The following is a 14650-nucleotide window of genomic DNA, read 5'->3' as shown; positions in this document are numbered from 1 at the left end:
CTATAGGGTTTTCTTCGCTCTCTCTCTCTCTCGTCTCGATCTTCGATCTTCATGTGCATCTCGTTCTTTGGTTCTTTTCTTCTTAATCGTCGTCAGATCTTTCGTTTTTGCTCTTTCCCACGGGTTTTCGCTTGAGGAATCAAGCGTTTTTGTTTTTCCTGGGAGTTTTGAGCTGCAATCATGTCTCAGATCTATAGTTTTGCTGGTATGTTTCCCCCAATCTTTTGTTGAATCAATCGATTTCTTCATCTTGGAAATTTTGATTTAGGAAGATTGAATTTGATCCTTTCCGTTCGATTTAGTCGTTTCTCTGTTGTTTAGATGTTTCAGTATGATGAGAATAAGATTCGACTTCTGTAGATCTGAGTTTTAGTTTCTTAGGCTATAGATCCTACATTAGATACTTTCAGATTTCGAGTTAATTTAAATTTTTCCTGTTTTTGTTTTTGGATCTGGGAATTAATAAGGTATAGTAGTGATTAAGGAATTCAAGTTTTGTATGTTTAGTTTTGATTTGTATTCTTTTTGTAATTTACAGGTGAAAATGAATTTTACCGTCGTGGCGCAATATACCCAAATCCCAAGGATGCTAGCCTTTTGTTGTCGCTTGGTAGTTACGTCGATGTCTATTTCCCTCCTAGCAAGAGGTCGCGTGTTGTTGCACCGACGGTCTTCAGTGCTTTCGAGGAAAAGCCGGTCTCTATTGATGTCCTCCCAGATGAGTGCCTTTTCGAGATCTTTAGGCGTTTGCCTGGACCTCAAGAGAGGAGTTCTTGCGCTTTTGTCTCTAAACACTGGCTTACCCTTGTAAGTAGCATCCGGCAAAAGGAGCTAGATGTTGTTCCTTCCAACAAATCTGAAGATGGTGATGATGATTGTGAAGGATGTTTATCTAGGAGTTTAGATGGGAAGAAGGCAACTGATGTTAGATTGGCTGCAATTGCTGTTGGAACAGCTGGCCGTGGGGGTCTTGGCAAGTTGTCTATACGAGGAAGCAGTTCTGTTAGCAAGGTTTCAGATATTGGTCTTAGGTCAATTGGTCGTAGCTGCCCTTCTCTCGGGTCTCTTTCCCTGTGGAACCTATCTACCGTTACTGACAATGGCCTCTTGGAGATTGCCGAGGGTTGCACTCAACTTGAGAAGCTTGACCTGAACCGCTGCTCTACAATCACTGACAAGGGTTTGGTAGCGATTGCTAGGAGCTGCCCTAACTTGACAGAGCTTACATTGGAGGCTTGTTCAAGAATTGGAGATGAAGGTCTTCAAGCCATTGCACGATCCTGCTCCAAGCTGAAGTCAGTCTCGATCAAGAACTGTCCTCTTGTCAGGGATCAAGGAATCGCATCCTTGTTGTCAAACACCACCTTTTCCTTGGCAAAACTTAAGCTTCAGATGCTAAATGTCACTGATGTGTCTCTTGCTGTCGTGGGTCATTACGGCTTGTCAGTCACTGATCTTGTGCTCTCTGGATTGTCACACGTGAGTGAGAAGGGATTCTGGGTCATGGGAAATGGTGTCGGGCTACAAAAATTAAACTCTCTAACCATCACAGCCTGCCAGGGAGTGACTGACGCGGGCCTTGAATCTGTGGGAAAGGGCTGCCCGAACATGAAGAAAGCTATTATCAGTAGATCCCCCTTGTTATCCGACAATGGGTTGGTTTCTTTTGCAAAAGCATCTGTATCACTGGAGAGTGTTCAGCTTGAAGAGTGCCACAGGGTCACCCAATTTGGGTTTTTTGGTTCTCTTTTGAACTGTGGTGAAAAGTTGAAGGCTTTCTCTCTGGTGAACTGCTTGGGCATTAGAGATCTCACAACAGGCTTGCCTGCTTCACCTCATTGCAGTGCTCTGCGTTCCCTGTCTATCCGTAACTGCCCTGGCTTTGGTGATGCAAATCTTGCAGCCCTCGGGAAGCTATGCCTTCAGCTCGAGGAAATTGATCTATGCGGGCTCAAGGGGATAACAGAGTCTGGTTTTCTACATCTGATTCAGAACTCTCTTGTGAAGATGAACTTCAGTGGCTGTTCCAGTTTGACAGACAAAGTGATCTCTGCCATCACTGCCCGTAACGGTTGGACTCTTGAAGTCTTAAACATCGATGGATGTTCCAATATCTCTGACGCCAGCATGGTCTCCATTGCAGCAAACTGCCAGATTCTCAGTGATTTGGATCTTTCAAAATGCTCCATCTCCGATTCTGGGATCCAAGCATTGGCTTCCTCTGAAAAACTCAAACTGCAGATCTTATCCATGGCAGGTTGCTCTATGGTCACAGACAAGAGCTTGCCAGCCATCGTGAGGTTGGGTTCCACTTTATTGGGATTAAATCTTCAACAGTGTCGATCCATCTCCAATTCAACTGTCGACTTCTTAGTCGAGCGCCTTTACAAATGCGACATCCTCTCCTGATCGATAATTCCACTATAATGAAAGGTATTTTAGTCCGTCCAAGTTTGTTTATCATGTGTCAACCCTTTTTCAGGCTCTGTGATCTACGCGTCCTAGGCTCGGTACCCGGTTTTCCTTTTTTTTTTTCCAAGCAGTTCGCTTCCGGCTTCTTTTTTTTCCAGTCAATGGTTTTTTTGCAGGGTTTCCTTTTTATCAAGGAAACTCTAGCTTACCTTGAAATCGGAAGGTCGTGTGTTGCTTGAGAATATATTTACCGGGTATACGAGATTTTAGGGTTTATCATCCTCCTGTTTCTTGCTTGTTGTCTTTTACGAGCCTATTATCCCACTTTTATTCGCGTCGTTTGTCTTTGTTGCGTATGGTTTTCCTCGAAAGGGTCTTGTATGATTTGTACGGGTTCAGGTTTTGGTTCATGCCTTGGTTCTCTCAGAGGTTGCTCTGGCTGTTGTTGCAACAACTCTATTAAAGAGTTTTTTTGTTGTTTTTTTGCCAGAGCCCTCGTTTTTTTCCCAGGCTGTATTGCAATCTGTATGATCACTGTACTAAATTATGTACCTTTGGGATGGTTTAATGAGTATTGAATAAAATTCTCAATTCGTTGTATAATATGAAGTTTTCATTTCTTTTTTCTTTTATTTTTCTAATATCCTTCGAAATCTGAGAAATTAGTAAATTACACACACACACACACCTTTATCACATGTGTGGGACAGAGAATCAGATTTTGTGTGAACCTGAGTTTTGACTTTAATTTACGTTTGTTTGTGTCCATTCAAAAGTGAATGTGGTGTTCAATGAATATTGTCGAGGGGATGAACCTGGCCAGCGATTACTTTTCTCGATACGATATGATTTGAGTGGGATTAAAATAAAGTGGGGAAAAGAGTCATTATTAGTAGTATTCGTTGTCGCTATTATTGTTAATGTGGTCTAATCTTAATTAATACATTAAGATGGCCAGATTTCCAAAATTATGAAGTAGAGACAAAGAATCATAGTGAATTGCGCGTCTAGTTCACACAACATCCATTGACCATATATATTCTTAAGCATCTAATGCAAAGTTTGAATAAATTCTATTTGTAACATTATTTACCGATCACACCGAAATGGTTATGCAACAATTTTCAAGATTAAACATAAAAACAACATTATTTACTGATCACACTGTAAACATAGCAACAAGGTTTTGGTAATATAAATATGTTTTCAATAAAAACAACATTTTTGAAAATGTTCACAAGTGTTTAGAATAATTTCACAAGCTGTTACGAATTTTTTTTTGGGAAAATTTAAAGTTTACGGAATCTTTGATGTATATACTCTGTTAGAACACATTGATCTTCCCTATTCGAAATGTCAAAATTTTCATATCTAACAAACTAGATAATGATCTAAACTCTAATCAAATCATACTAAACTCTGTCCATCATTTCAAATTTAAGAAGCTGAAATCTTAATAGCCACATAGGTCATTCACTTAAGTCGGCAAGAGACTCTCACCCGTCGATAAATTTTGTTGAGAATCGACTCTTTGAATCGATCTTTAAGGGAGAACTGAATAACAAAACAAATATAAGATAGAGAAGTTAATAGTTACACAAGTTTGTTGGAGCAAATCATGAGAAATCATCTTTTGTGACACCATGTTGTCTGAAGGAGATATATAATACAAAATGTCATTGTTTGCTTCTTCAAGTGTTAAACCGTGTGGGTCACTTCGATATTAAGATGCATGATTGATATGAACCATGGTTCGTGAAATTTTTTTAATTCAACATCAGGTTTAGAATGGGTTTGATTTTAGGGGGATTAGGTGAGACAACAACGAAATCTCTCATTTCTACACTTGAGATGGAAGCTTTAACATTATAAAGACTATCATATTCTGAAGAACATAATTTACAAATACAGTAGAACCTCTACAAATTAATACTCGGTAAATTAATAATCTCTATAAATTAATAAATTATTTTATCGAATAGTGTCCAAAGTTTCTCCGGTCTCAACTTGGGACTAGTGTAATTTTGGACACTATTCGATAAAATAATAAATTAATAACTTTTTAAAAAATCCTATGTAAAAATATGGTTCCATCAATATCATAAATTAATAATCAAATAAACTAGTATATATATATATATATATATATATCTAAGAAAATCTAGTGAAATATAAATTTATTGTTTTTTGTTCTTGAATTTGCATTCTTATTGGAGAACATCTCTAATCTTTCGGACTACATCGAAAACTTCTGGTGTTGTCTTCTCAAATCGCATCCAAAAATTGTAGAGAGTTCTTGACGCGATAATTGTTTCCTTACGTGTAACTGGTTCTAAAGGTACCGTCATATCTTTTTCAACTTCATCATCACCTTGAAAAATAGTAGTAGCAATTTCTTCTAAACTCTGAATTTCTAATAACAAATCATCTTCATAAATTAATAATTATTAATTTATCGATAAATTAAAACTTCTATAAATTAATAAAATTTTATGGTTCCGACCTTATTAATTTATAAAGGTTCTACTGTAAACATAAAATTCAGACGGAAAACAAATTGTATTCCCTAAACTGAATTGCTAACTCCTAATCAGATTGGTTACTTTTTTTTTTCTCTTAATTTTCTTGCAAACTTCATTGACATTCTACCAGAAGATTTACTAATGAAGCGTGAAATGCACACACTTAGAGTTTCATTGTCCAATCTTGTTATATAATACGTTAACAAGTTTTCTTCAATTTATTTCATCAAAAACTGAAAGTAATAAACTAACCATATTTATGAAAACATGAAACGTCAAAAGATAATATTTATGTTGATAGTTAAAGATATTATGTTGATGAGTAATAAACAAACAAAAATGTTATTTTCTTTATTGATAAAAAGTTACTAGTAATAACATTAACGAACAATCGGGCACTATAAATACAATCATAAATCCTAATATATGGCATAAAACAAAAGAAAAACAACTAAAAAGAGCTCCAAAACAAATTTAAAAAAAAAATGGAGAAGAAAACCATTTTTATGGCATTTTTTGCAATCACGGTGTTGCTCTCATTTTCTTATTCAAGTTTGGCCATAGCAGACGATCTTAAGGAGATGCTATACAGCGAGTTTAAGGTGGTGACTGAAGAAGATTGGCCGAGTCCCGATCACTATAATTTCAAGGTTATCCGTAGACAATCAATAAAAGATCTCAAAAATCTTATTGACTGTTCGATTAAGATGGGATTTTATGGGAGTGATTGTAACCATGACATAATGGACGAAGTTCTTCGGAACAAAAGTGCGTCGAGAAAATGTTGTCGGAGTATACTGAAAGGTGGGAAGCAATGCCAAATAAGTTATATGAAACTGTTTTCTCAGTTCTATCAATTCAAACGTTTTAGTTCTAAAGCTTTGGCCAAAACTGACGAAATATGGAAAAAATGTTCTATTCAAATGGGAGGTATTGCACCATTTTCTGGTTAAGAAATCGAAATTAATTATACTATTATTTAATAATGGTTTTAAGTTGATTGTATTGTATTTGTAACAACGATTTATACAATAATATAATATCCGTTTTCTTTTATGTGATTTGTTCTCTTCTAGACCCCCATAGTTTCTCGATCCATACGCCTTGATTCTATTCTTCACCATATTGTCCATTTTGATTCCAAAACACATTTTCCGTCATGGTTGTGATCGCAACACACAACTTTTTCACGGCTGTACTAAAAATTGTAAAGCTCGGAAGAGAATTAGTTGAATTAAAAGTAATTCTACAGAGAGATATATACTTGTTTCCCCTAAACGATACACAAATAATATTTCAACATTTCTACTCATTGCGTAACGAAGAGAGATATGTTTTGTGGACACTCTTATTAATAACCATATAATACAAAATCCAAAGCTACAGAAACATAATGGGGAACAACTGAGCTGAACTGAGTTTTATTTAAGGCAGCATACTTTTCGCCGAGGCAATGGAAGCGTCGACAATGCGTAGCCATGCCCGACGACAAGGAGAATCAAAACACATAACTGCAAGAACACCTATCAATGCGGTCACACAAGTTGAAGCAGCACTATAATAAAATACCACCACATCAATAACAGCTTCATCGTTTTTTTCTTCTCCTCCATCATCTGCTTCGTTTGAGCTCTTAGTAGCCTCACAACTTTTCTTGGTCGTCGTAGGTCCACAAAGAAGAGGATTGCCTATGTAACTTTTCTCGTTGAAGGTATTGAACTGCTTTCCTTGGGGAACGATCCCTGACAAATTGTTGTAAGACACGTCGAAGACAGCAAGTGAATTAAGACTGGTTAGCTGTTGAGGAATGCTTCCTTGCAACTTGTTATGTGAAAGATCAAGGCTCTCAATATCCTTCAGATTGGAGAAGCTTGATGGTATTGAACTTGACAAGAAATTGTGAGATAAGTTCATGACTCGAAGTTGTGGGAGATCTCCAATCTCTGCTGGGATAACACCACTTAATTCATTGCTTGACAGATCCATTCCATACATACGATCAAGTATGGCACCAGTGAACTCAACTGCTGCTCCAAAATAAGATTCATACCTTTGCTTGGTTGAAAATTTGATTTCAATTTCTTCAAAATCATCGGATATTAAACATAATTTCTCGTTCACAAATGTGGATTTGTAAAATTTGAACTCACAGGCTGACGACTCTGATACACCTATCTCCTTATTCTTATCTCCTCCTGGTCCAAATGATAAATTATAAAGGCATGAAGGTATGACACCGTTGAGATGGTTCTCAGAAAGATCTAATAGTCTAATGTTGCTCAAATCACACAGCTGCCTTGGAATAGATCCTGTTAAGTTGTTCCCCTTCAACAAAAGAATTCTTATGCTCTGAGTATTGACAAACTGTGGGATACTACCAGAGATTTCATTGTTCCGTAGATCAAGTATTCTGACACGTTCCAAGAATGTGTCCGGAATCGGCCCTGTGAAGTTGTTGTTACTTAGGAACAATTGCATCCCAAAATCCCCACCGACATGTGAAGGCAAAACTCCAGATAATTGGTTTCCAGACAGGTCAAGAAGCGAAATAGAGGGCATAGTTAGCAAAGAGGGTGGTGATGTACCTTCTAAGAAATTGTTTGATATCAATAACGTACTCAAAGTAGATAAGTTAGTTATCCAACTTGGAATAGCACCCACGAGACGATTGTTGGACATGTCAAGAGTTGACAATGTTTTGTTGGAGCTAAGCAAACCAACTCCGATCTCTCCACTAAATAAGTTGCTATCCACTCTCAACTCTTTCAGTGAAGTGAAGCTTGTTTCTCTTGGAAGAAAAAGGCCACTGAGGTTGTTGTGAGAGAGCTTCAGTTGTTTTAGTGAAAAACAACCCTTGAGAAAGCTTCTAGGTAGCTTCCCAGAGAAGTTATTATAAGATAGATCCAGGAATGTAATGTCTACCATCTCACCCATAGACGATGGAAACTTCCCTTGAAACCCATTATTGGAGCCATTCATTCGTACCAGATTTGGAAGTGCACGACCAATATTATCGGGGAATAGTCCAGTAATATTATTCGCTGAAAATTCCAACAACTGCAGCTTATGCACTATTGTAGGCATCTGAAAGATTGTGAATACATTATTCTGCAACAGTAATACTTCAAGTTCAGGATTATTCACCAACAGCCAGGTAGGAATGTGACCAGATATTCTGTTGTTGGATAAATCAACTAGACGCAGGTTCTTCTGGTACATAAGAAAGGCAGGGATTTTCTCCAAGCTGCAAACTCAGTTGAAACTGTGGCTGCCAAGTAGCCTCTGTATCGACTTGTACCATTTCAGATTTTGATGAAAGTTGGAACACCTTTAGCTTTGTGAGGTTTGCAAGCGGACTGAGGGAGAATAAGCCACTGAAGTTGTTATCTAACAATGATAGGTATTCGAGGGACTTAAGGCTACTGAAACTAGATGGTAGATTCCCACTAAACTGGTTAGATGACAGACCAAGAACCCGTAGCTTGTTCAAACTACCTAAACAAAGAGGAAGCTCGCCTGCAAAATGAGTTCTTCTGAGAACGAGCTCCTCTAGATTCTTCATTTTACAAACTAAAAGAAAAAAACAAGATAATGAGATTTTTTGTGTCATACGTAAAACTGTTATGTTGTTCAAATTGATAATCACACACAAACCTGCATGTATAGCCCCACTAAATCTATTCCCCTCAAGCCTCAAGCGTTTCAAGGTAGTCAAATTCATTAGTTCTGAAATGAAATAAAGGCCAAAATATTTAGTTTAGAAGAAGTATTATTTCCAAATAAAAATAAGCTTACTTTCAGTTTTCTCAGCTGCAAAGCAAAGATATTTTTGAATATTTCTAATTATTATGTACATATATATGTAAACTAAAGATGAAGAGTTTGCTATGACATAAACCAATTCAATAATTATGTAGAGATGCTACCTAGTATTGTGCCGTTAAATCCGCTTCCACCCAGATTTAGCAGTTCCAAGTTTGTCAAGTTCTCTAGTCCTAAAAGGGAGTCAATGAGAATTAAAAACTGTAGTTTANAAAAAAAAAAAAAAAAAAAAAAAACTAACCGAAGATACAGCATAAATTAAGTAAGCTGTGTATGATAGGCACCTCACTGTTAAAAATGGAATAACATACCTTTAACAGGAAAAGGGGCATCGATGTTATAAAAACTAATAGAAATCCCGATAATCCGGCCACTTATACGATTGCATTCAATGGACTCCCACTGACAGCAATCACTCTTTGTGTCATTAGTCCAACTAGGGAGAACATCGTCCCAGCTTGTTGAGACCTTGTGTTTCTTGAGCTCCAACAGTTTCTTGAACTCCAATAATGCTTTTCTTTCTTTCTCAACACAGCTTTTGCATCCATGAAGCTGCTCCAACAGTAATATCACCCATATCAAGTATTGGCCCAAGAAAAGCTTCCTTTCCATTGCAAATAAGATTAAACACACAGAAAATGAAATAAACCCCAAAGCAATTTGGGACTGCGAGTTCAACAAAAATATCACCACGTTTATATGAGTTCAACAAGATGAAAAAGATCAAAGTGAATTGAAACACTTATTATAATTGTATGAGAGCAAGTCAAGGTCCTTGTAGAAAAACACCCGTGTACTCGAATGATTATTTGTGTGGTTGAAAACTCATCTATACAGTCTTTCCACGAAATAAGTTAAGTCAAGTCAAGTCAAGTGAAGAAGACAAAAGAACCCAATGGGCCATTCAAATATTAAAAAAAAAAAAAGTAACCGGAATATTCTTTTATTTGATCGTCCAAGCATACCGAGGCGGAAGGTTCAGTTTTCATCTTTTACTTCCCATGTAAGCAAAAGTTGCTAAATTTTCATCCCTGGTACACCATGTTACAAATTTTATTTTTACATATAATGATATTGGATTTTTATATTTTTATGAGCATTTTAATTTAGTATTAAAAGTTATATAATAGAAACTTTTAGTATTTTTCTAAATTTAATTCAAGTAACACATCTATCACACAATATTAGGATTGCATATTTAGCGTTAGATGTGTCAAAAGAAATTAACACTGTCTCACTCATTTTTCAAATGACTTATCAAAAAATCCAACACTAAGAGGTGAGTTGTGCTTTATAGCCACCTCATTACCAATGGAGAAACACACCTCTTTCTAGGCTCTTTCTGGAAAAGGGCCACCTTGTCGTTATTTCGGAGAAAATGAGTTTTAAGTGAGATACGAGTATTAAGAAATAAGTTATGAAAGTGATAATTAAAAATATTTCAAATTTTAATAATTATTTAAATCTTTCATTTTAAACAACTAATAAAAAAGAACATTGTCTTTTGCACACAAAAAAAAAAAAAAATCATTGTGTGCATTTACTATATAAGATATACAAGCTTCTGAGAATGTTTTTCTATTAATATATATAGAAGATGTAATGGATATACCACAAAATAAGCTAACTCAGTACATATATTGATCAAGCTTTTGAAGGAAACTCAAACACTATATATACAAGCTTTTGAACGGAACTGAAATGATTTTAAGGAAACATTTTTTTTGTAGAGGCAATGAAAGCATCGACGATGCGGAACCATGCTCGACGCCAAGGACAATCAAAGCACATAAGTGCAAAAATGCTTATCAACGCTGTCACATAAGTTGAAGCAGTACTATAATAGAAGACCATCATGTCAATAGCAGCTTCATCATCTTCTTCTTCTCTTCCAATCAGTGTTTCCTCTGAGCTCTTATTAGCCTCACAACTTCTATTGGTTGGTGGTCCACAAAGAAGATGATTGCCTATGTAGCTGTTCTCGTCAAAGGTGTTAAATTGCCTTCCTAAGGGAATGATTCCTGATAAGTTGTTGTAAGACACGTTGAACACAGCAAGAGAAGTAAGGCTAGTGAGTTGGTGGGGAATACTTCCCTGCAACACGTTATGAGAAAGATCAAGGCTCTCAACATCCTTTAGGTTGGAGAAGGTGGACGGGATAGAACTCGACAATAAATTGTGAGATAGATTCAACACTCGTAGTTTCAAGAGATCTCCAATCTCTGTTGGGATAACACCACTTACTTCATTGTTTGACAGATCCAACCCATACATAAGACGAAGTATTCCTTCCCTGAACTCAGATCTTCCACTATAAGAATCATACCTTTGCTTGGCTGCAAATTTGATTTCAACTTCTTGATAGGTTGAGCGGTCTACTTCGATCTTATCTACCAAAAAAGTGGATTTGTATAATTCCAACTCAAGACTCACTTGATTAAAAGATGGCGGGATGTTGAGAGCCATTGTGTCCTCTTGTAAACGACCAAAAGACAAATTATAGAGGCATGAAGGTATGAAGCCATTGAGCTTGTTGTCTGAGAGATCTAAAAGTCTGATGTTTCTCAAATAACAAAGCTGCCTTGGAATAGATCCTGTTAAACTGTTTCCCTTCAACAAAAGAATATTTATGCTTTGGGTATCGACAAACTCCGGGATACTCCCAGAGAGTTTATTGTTCCGCAGATCAAGTATCTGAACACTTTGCAACAACGTATTCGGAAGTGACCCTGAGAAGTTGTTGTTATGTAGGAACATATATATCCCCCACACACCATCAACACGTGACGGTAAGGCTCCCGAAAGATTGTTTCCAGAAAGGTCCAGAAACGAGAGAAAGGGCATTCCCAACAAAGAAGGTGGTATCGTACCTTCTAAGACATTGTTGGATATCAATAAGAAATCCAAATAATGAAATTCAAACAACCATCTTGGAATAGCACCGCCGAGACCATTGTTGGACATGTCAAGGATTCGTAAAAAAGTAGAGTTACGCAAACCGCCTCCAATCTTCCCCGTAAATAAATTGTTATCCATTCTCAACACGTCAAGCGAAGGGAAGTTTGCTTGTCTCGGAAGAAAAGGGCCGCTAAATTTGTTGTGAGAGAGCTTCAGGAATATTAGTGAAACACAACCTGTGACAAAGCTTCTTGGTAGCTTCCCGTAAAAGTTATTATAAGACAGGTCCAAGAATGAAATATTCTTCATCTCACCAATAGACGTTGGAAAATGCCCATGGAACCCATTATTGGAGCCATTTAAACGTTCCAGATTCGGTAGTGCATGGTCCATACTATCAGGGAACTTCCCAATATTATTAGCTGAGAAATCCAAGACCAGCAAATTATGCACTATTGTATGCATTTGGAAAATACTGAATGAATTATTTTGCAACTGTAAGACTTCAAGATCTGGATTATTCTCAAACAGCCAGCTAGGAATGTTTCCAGATAACTTGTTGCTGGATAGATCAACTAGACGCAATTTTTTCTGGTACGCAAGAAAGGAAGGGATTTTCTCCAAGCTGCAAGATCGTAGCACAACAACACTTAGTTGAAAATTTGGCCTCCAAGTACCCTCTGTCTTGACTTGTACTGTATGAGATCTTGATGATAGTTTGAACACCTTGAGCTTTGTTAGGTTGGTGAGTGGATTGAGCGAGAAAGAGCCAGCGAAGTTGTTATCTGACAATGAGAGATATTCGAGGGATCCAAGGCTACTGAAACTAGAAGGTAGATTTCCACTAAACTGGTTGGATGAGAGGTCAAGAACCTTTAGCTTGTACAAGCTACCTAAACAGAGAGGAATATGGCCTACAAAATGATTTCCTCTGAGATCGAGCTCTCGCAGATTCTTCATTTTACAAAATACTGCAAAAAAATATAATTTTGAAAACAAAAAGATAACGTGAATAATAAGAGTAGTTAATTATATTCCTCTCGAGAAGTCAGTAGACACTTCTCATACATAATCTTGAAGGTGAAGCAAACATAGGGGTACCTTCTATTGGGAGAGGTCCGTCTAAATGATTCTGAGCAAGACTCAAAACTTCCAAGTTAATCATATTCTTTAGTTCTGAAATAATCAAAGGCCAAAAATATTGTATGTCCCAAAATAATCATTAACTATATTTAAATAAGCTATATTCATCTCCCTTCATATTTATAAATATATAAAAACGTTAAAAAGAAGAAGCAAGCTTGCCTTGCAATTCCATTGAGCTAGAAAATTTATTCGAACTCAGATCTAGAGCTCTCAGCTTTTTCAGATGAGTTAGCTCTGCATAAAAAACAAGAAAAGACATCCGTAAATAATTTAAGTTGATATGATGATGATAAGTGAGATGGCATAAACCAATTATACAATTAAGTAGTCACAATTGTTGTAGATGCTACCTTGCATGGAGCCTCTTAATGTGTTTGCTCTCAAATCCAACAGTTCCAAGTTTTTCAAGTTTTTTAGTGCTGAAAGGGGAATCCAATAGAATAATTATAATTAAAACTAAAAATTGACTCTGCTCCATGGGCACCTCCTTAGAAATAGAAAACTCACCTTTACTAGGAAAAGGGCCATCCATTTCGTTATACGGGAGAAAAAGCGTTGTAAGTGATGTAGTGGCATTAAGAAAAGAAAATATGCTGTTGTTGAAATAATTTGTTGAGAGATCCATGATCTGCAAGTTTTTTAATCTACTTAAGCTTCTATAACCTGCAAACGAAAAATCTTGTTAACAGAAAAATAAGATTGCAATATACTAGTTCTTATTTCTCTACATGCAAATGGATTTAAGAGAGTTGAGTTGTATGGAATCTATAGAAGAAAACGGGACTGGCCAGGAGGGGATGTAACTAATGGTAGTACTATAAGTTTTTGATGCATGGGAAAATCTAAGTAAATAGTTTGACTTTCAAGAATCAGAAGAAATACTGATATAGCCTATATAGAATTCTAAATTTTCAATGTAAGGAAAAATATCTCCAAACAGAGACCACAAGGGTAAAACTAAATGCGGGAAAAAGTGTGGTGTACCTTCTACGTCATCAAAGAAGCCATTGAATTCGTTGTATCCATCCGTGGATAAGTTCAGACTTCGAATCTCTTCAAAGGGATGGAGCAAGGAAATATTTAAAGGAGAGCTCTCTTTAAAGTACATATTTCCAACAGAAAGCCCAATAACCCGCCCGCTTGTTCGATTGCATTTAATGCCCTCCCACTGGCAGCAATCACTCTTTGTGCCATTAGTCCAAGTAGGGAGAACATAGTCGAATCCTGATTCTCGAGTCCTTGACATCAAGTAGTTCTTTAGCTCCAACAAAGCTTCCCTTTCTTTCGCAATGCAGCTTTTGCATCCATGTAGCTGCCCCAACAGTAACAACACACATATCAAGTATTGGCCCAAGAAAAGCTTCCCTTCCATTGGAAGTGAGATAAAAAAAAAAAAAAAAAGCAAATGAAAAAAAATCCAATTGAAGCAATTTGGAAGTGTGATCGTTCACTATTATACCTCCCCGGTCATAAAATTTCAACCAGAAATGATTGTTGAATTTATTAATAATAATTATAAAAAAAAAGTCAAAGTCTTTGTTAGAATAAACATTGAAAATTCATGTACATGCATAAGTGAGTGATCACTATCGTTTACTTTGAAATTGTATGATAAGACAAGTGAAGGTCGTCTTTGAAGAAGATAACCATGCTTGGATAATATATGTGTGGCTAATTTGTTATGTGAAGGATACGACTTTTGTATTCCATGTGGCTGCCGCAATAGTCAGATGAATTTTGAACACCTTGTCGCCTTCCCTTTCATTGGGTTGGGCCGGCAAAAGAAAAAAGAATTCAAACTCTCCATTGAAAATGCAGTATGTACGCAGATGAATTCAAAACAAAGGCTG

At 36.6% G+C, this 14650-nt stretch overlaps 2 protein-coding genes and 1 pseudogene across 2 annotated transcripts; 1 reads left to right on the top strand and 2 right to left on the bottom strand.

Annotated features, from left to right (window-relative positions):
- LOC104752181 (EIN3-binding F-box protein 1) lies at nt 7-3028 on the top strand. The gene is made up of 2 exons (XM_010474246.1): nt 7-205; nt 539-3028. Exons 1-2 carry the CDS (start codon nt 181-183, stop codon nt 2407-2409), a joined length of 1896 nt encoding a protein of 631 aa, XP_010472548.1. The 5' UTR covers nt 7-180; the 3' UTR covers nt 2410-3028.
- On the bottom strand, nt 6265-9573 carry LOC104752180 (annotated as a pseudogene).
- On the bottom strand, nt 10459-14415 carry LOC104752179 (probable LRR receptor-like serine/threonine-protein kinase At1g34110). Its single transcript, XM_010474245.2, has 6 exons — nt 13785-14415; nt 13308-13463; nt 13151-13219; nt 12960-13034; nt 12756-12830; nt 10459-12625 (listed from the first exon to the last, which is right to left on the bottom strand). Exons 1-6 carry the CDS (start codon nt 14170-14172, stop codon nt 10464-10466), a joined length of 2925 nt encoding a protein of 974 aa, XP_010472547.1. The 5' UTR covers nt 14173-14415; the 3' UTR covers nt 10459-10463.

This window comes from Camelina sativa, chromosome 16 (genome assembly GCF_000633955.1).
Source record: "Camelina sativa cultivar DH55 chromosome 16, Cs, whole genome shotgun sequence".
NCBI lineage: Eukaryota > Viridiplantae > Streptophyta > Magnoliopsida > Brassicales > Brassicaceae > Camelina > Camelina sativa.
This window is presented reverse-complemented; position numbering and strand designations above follow the sequence as displayed.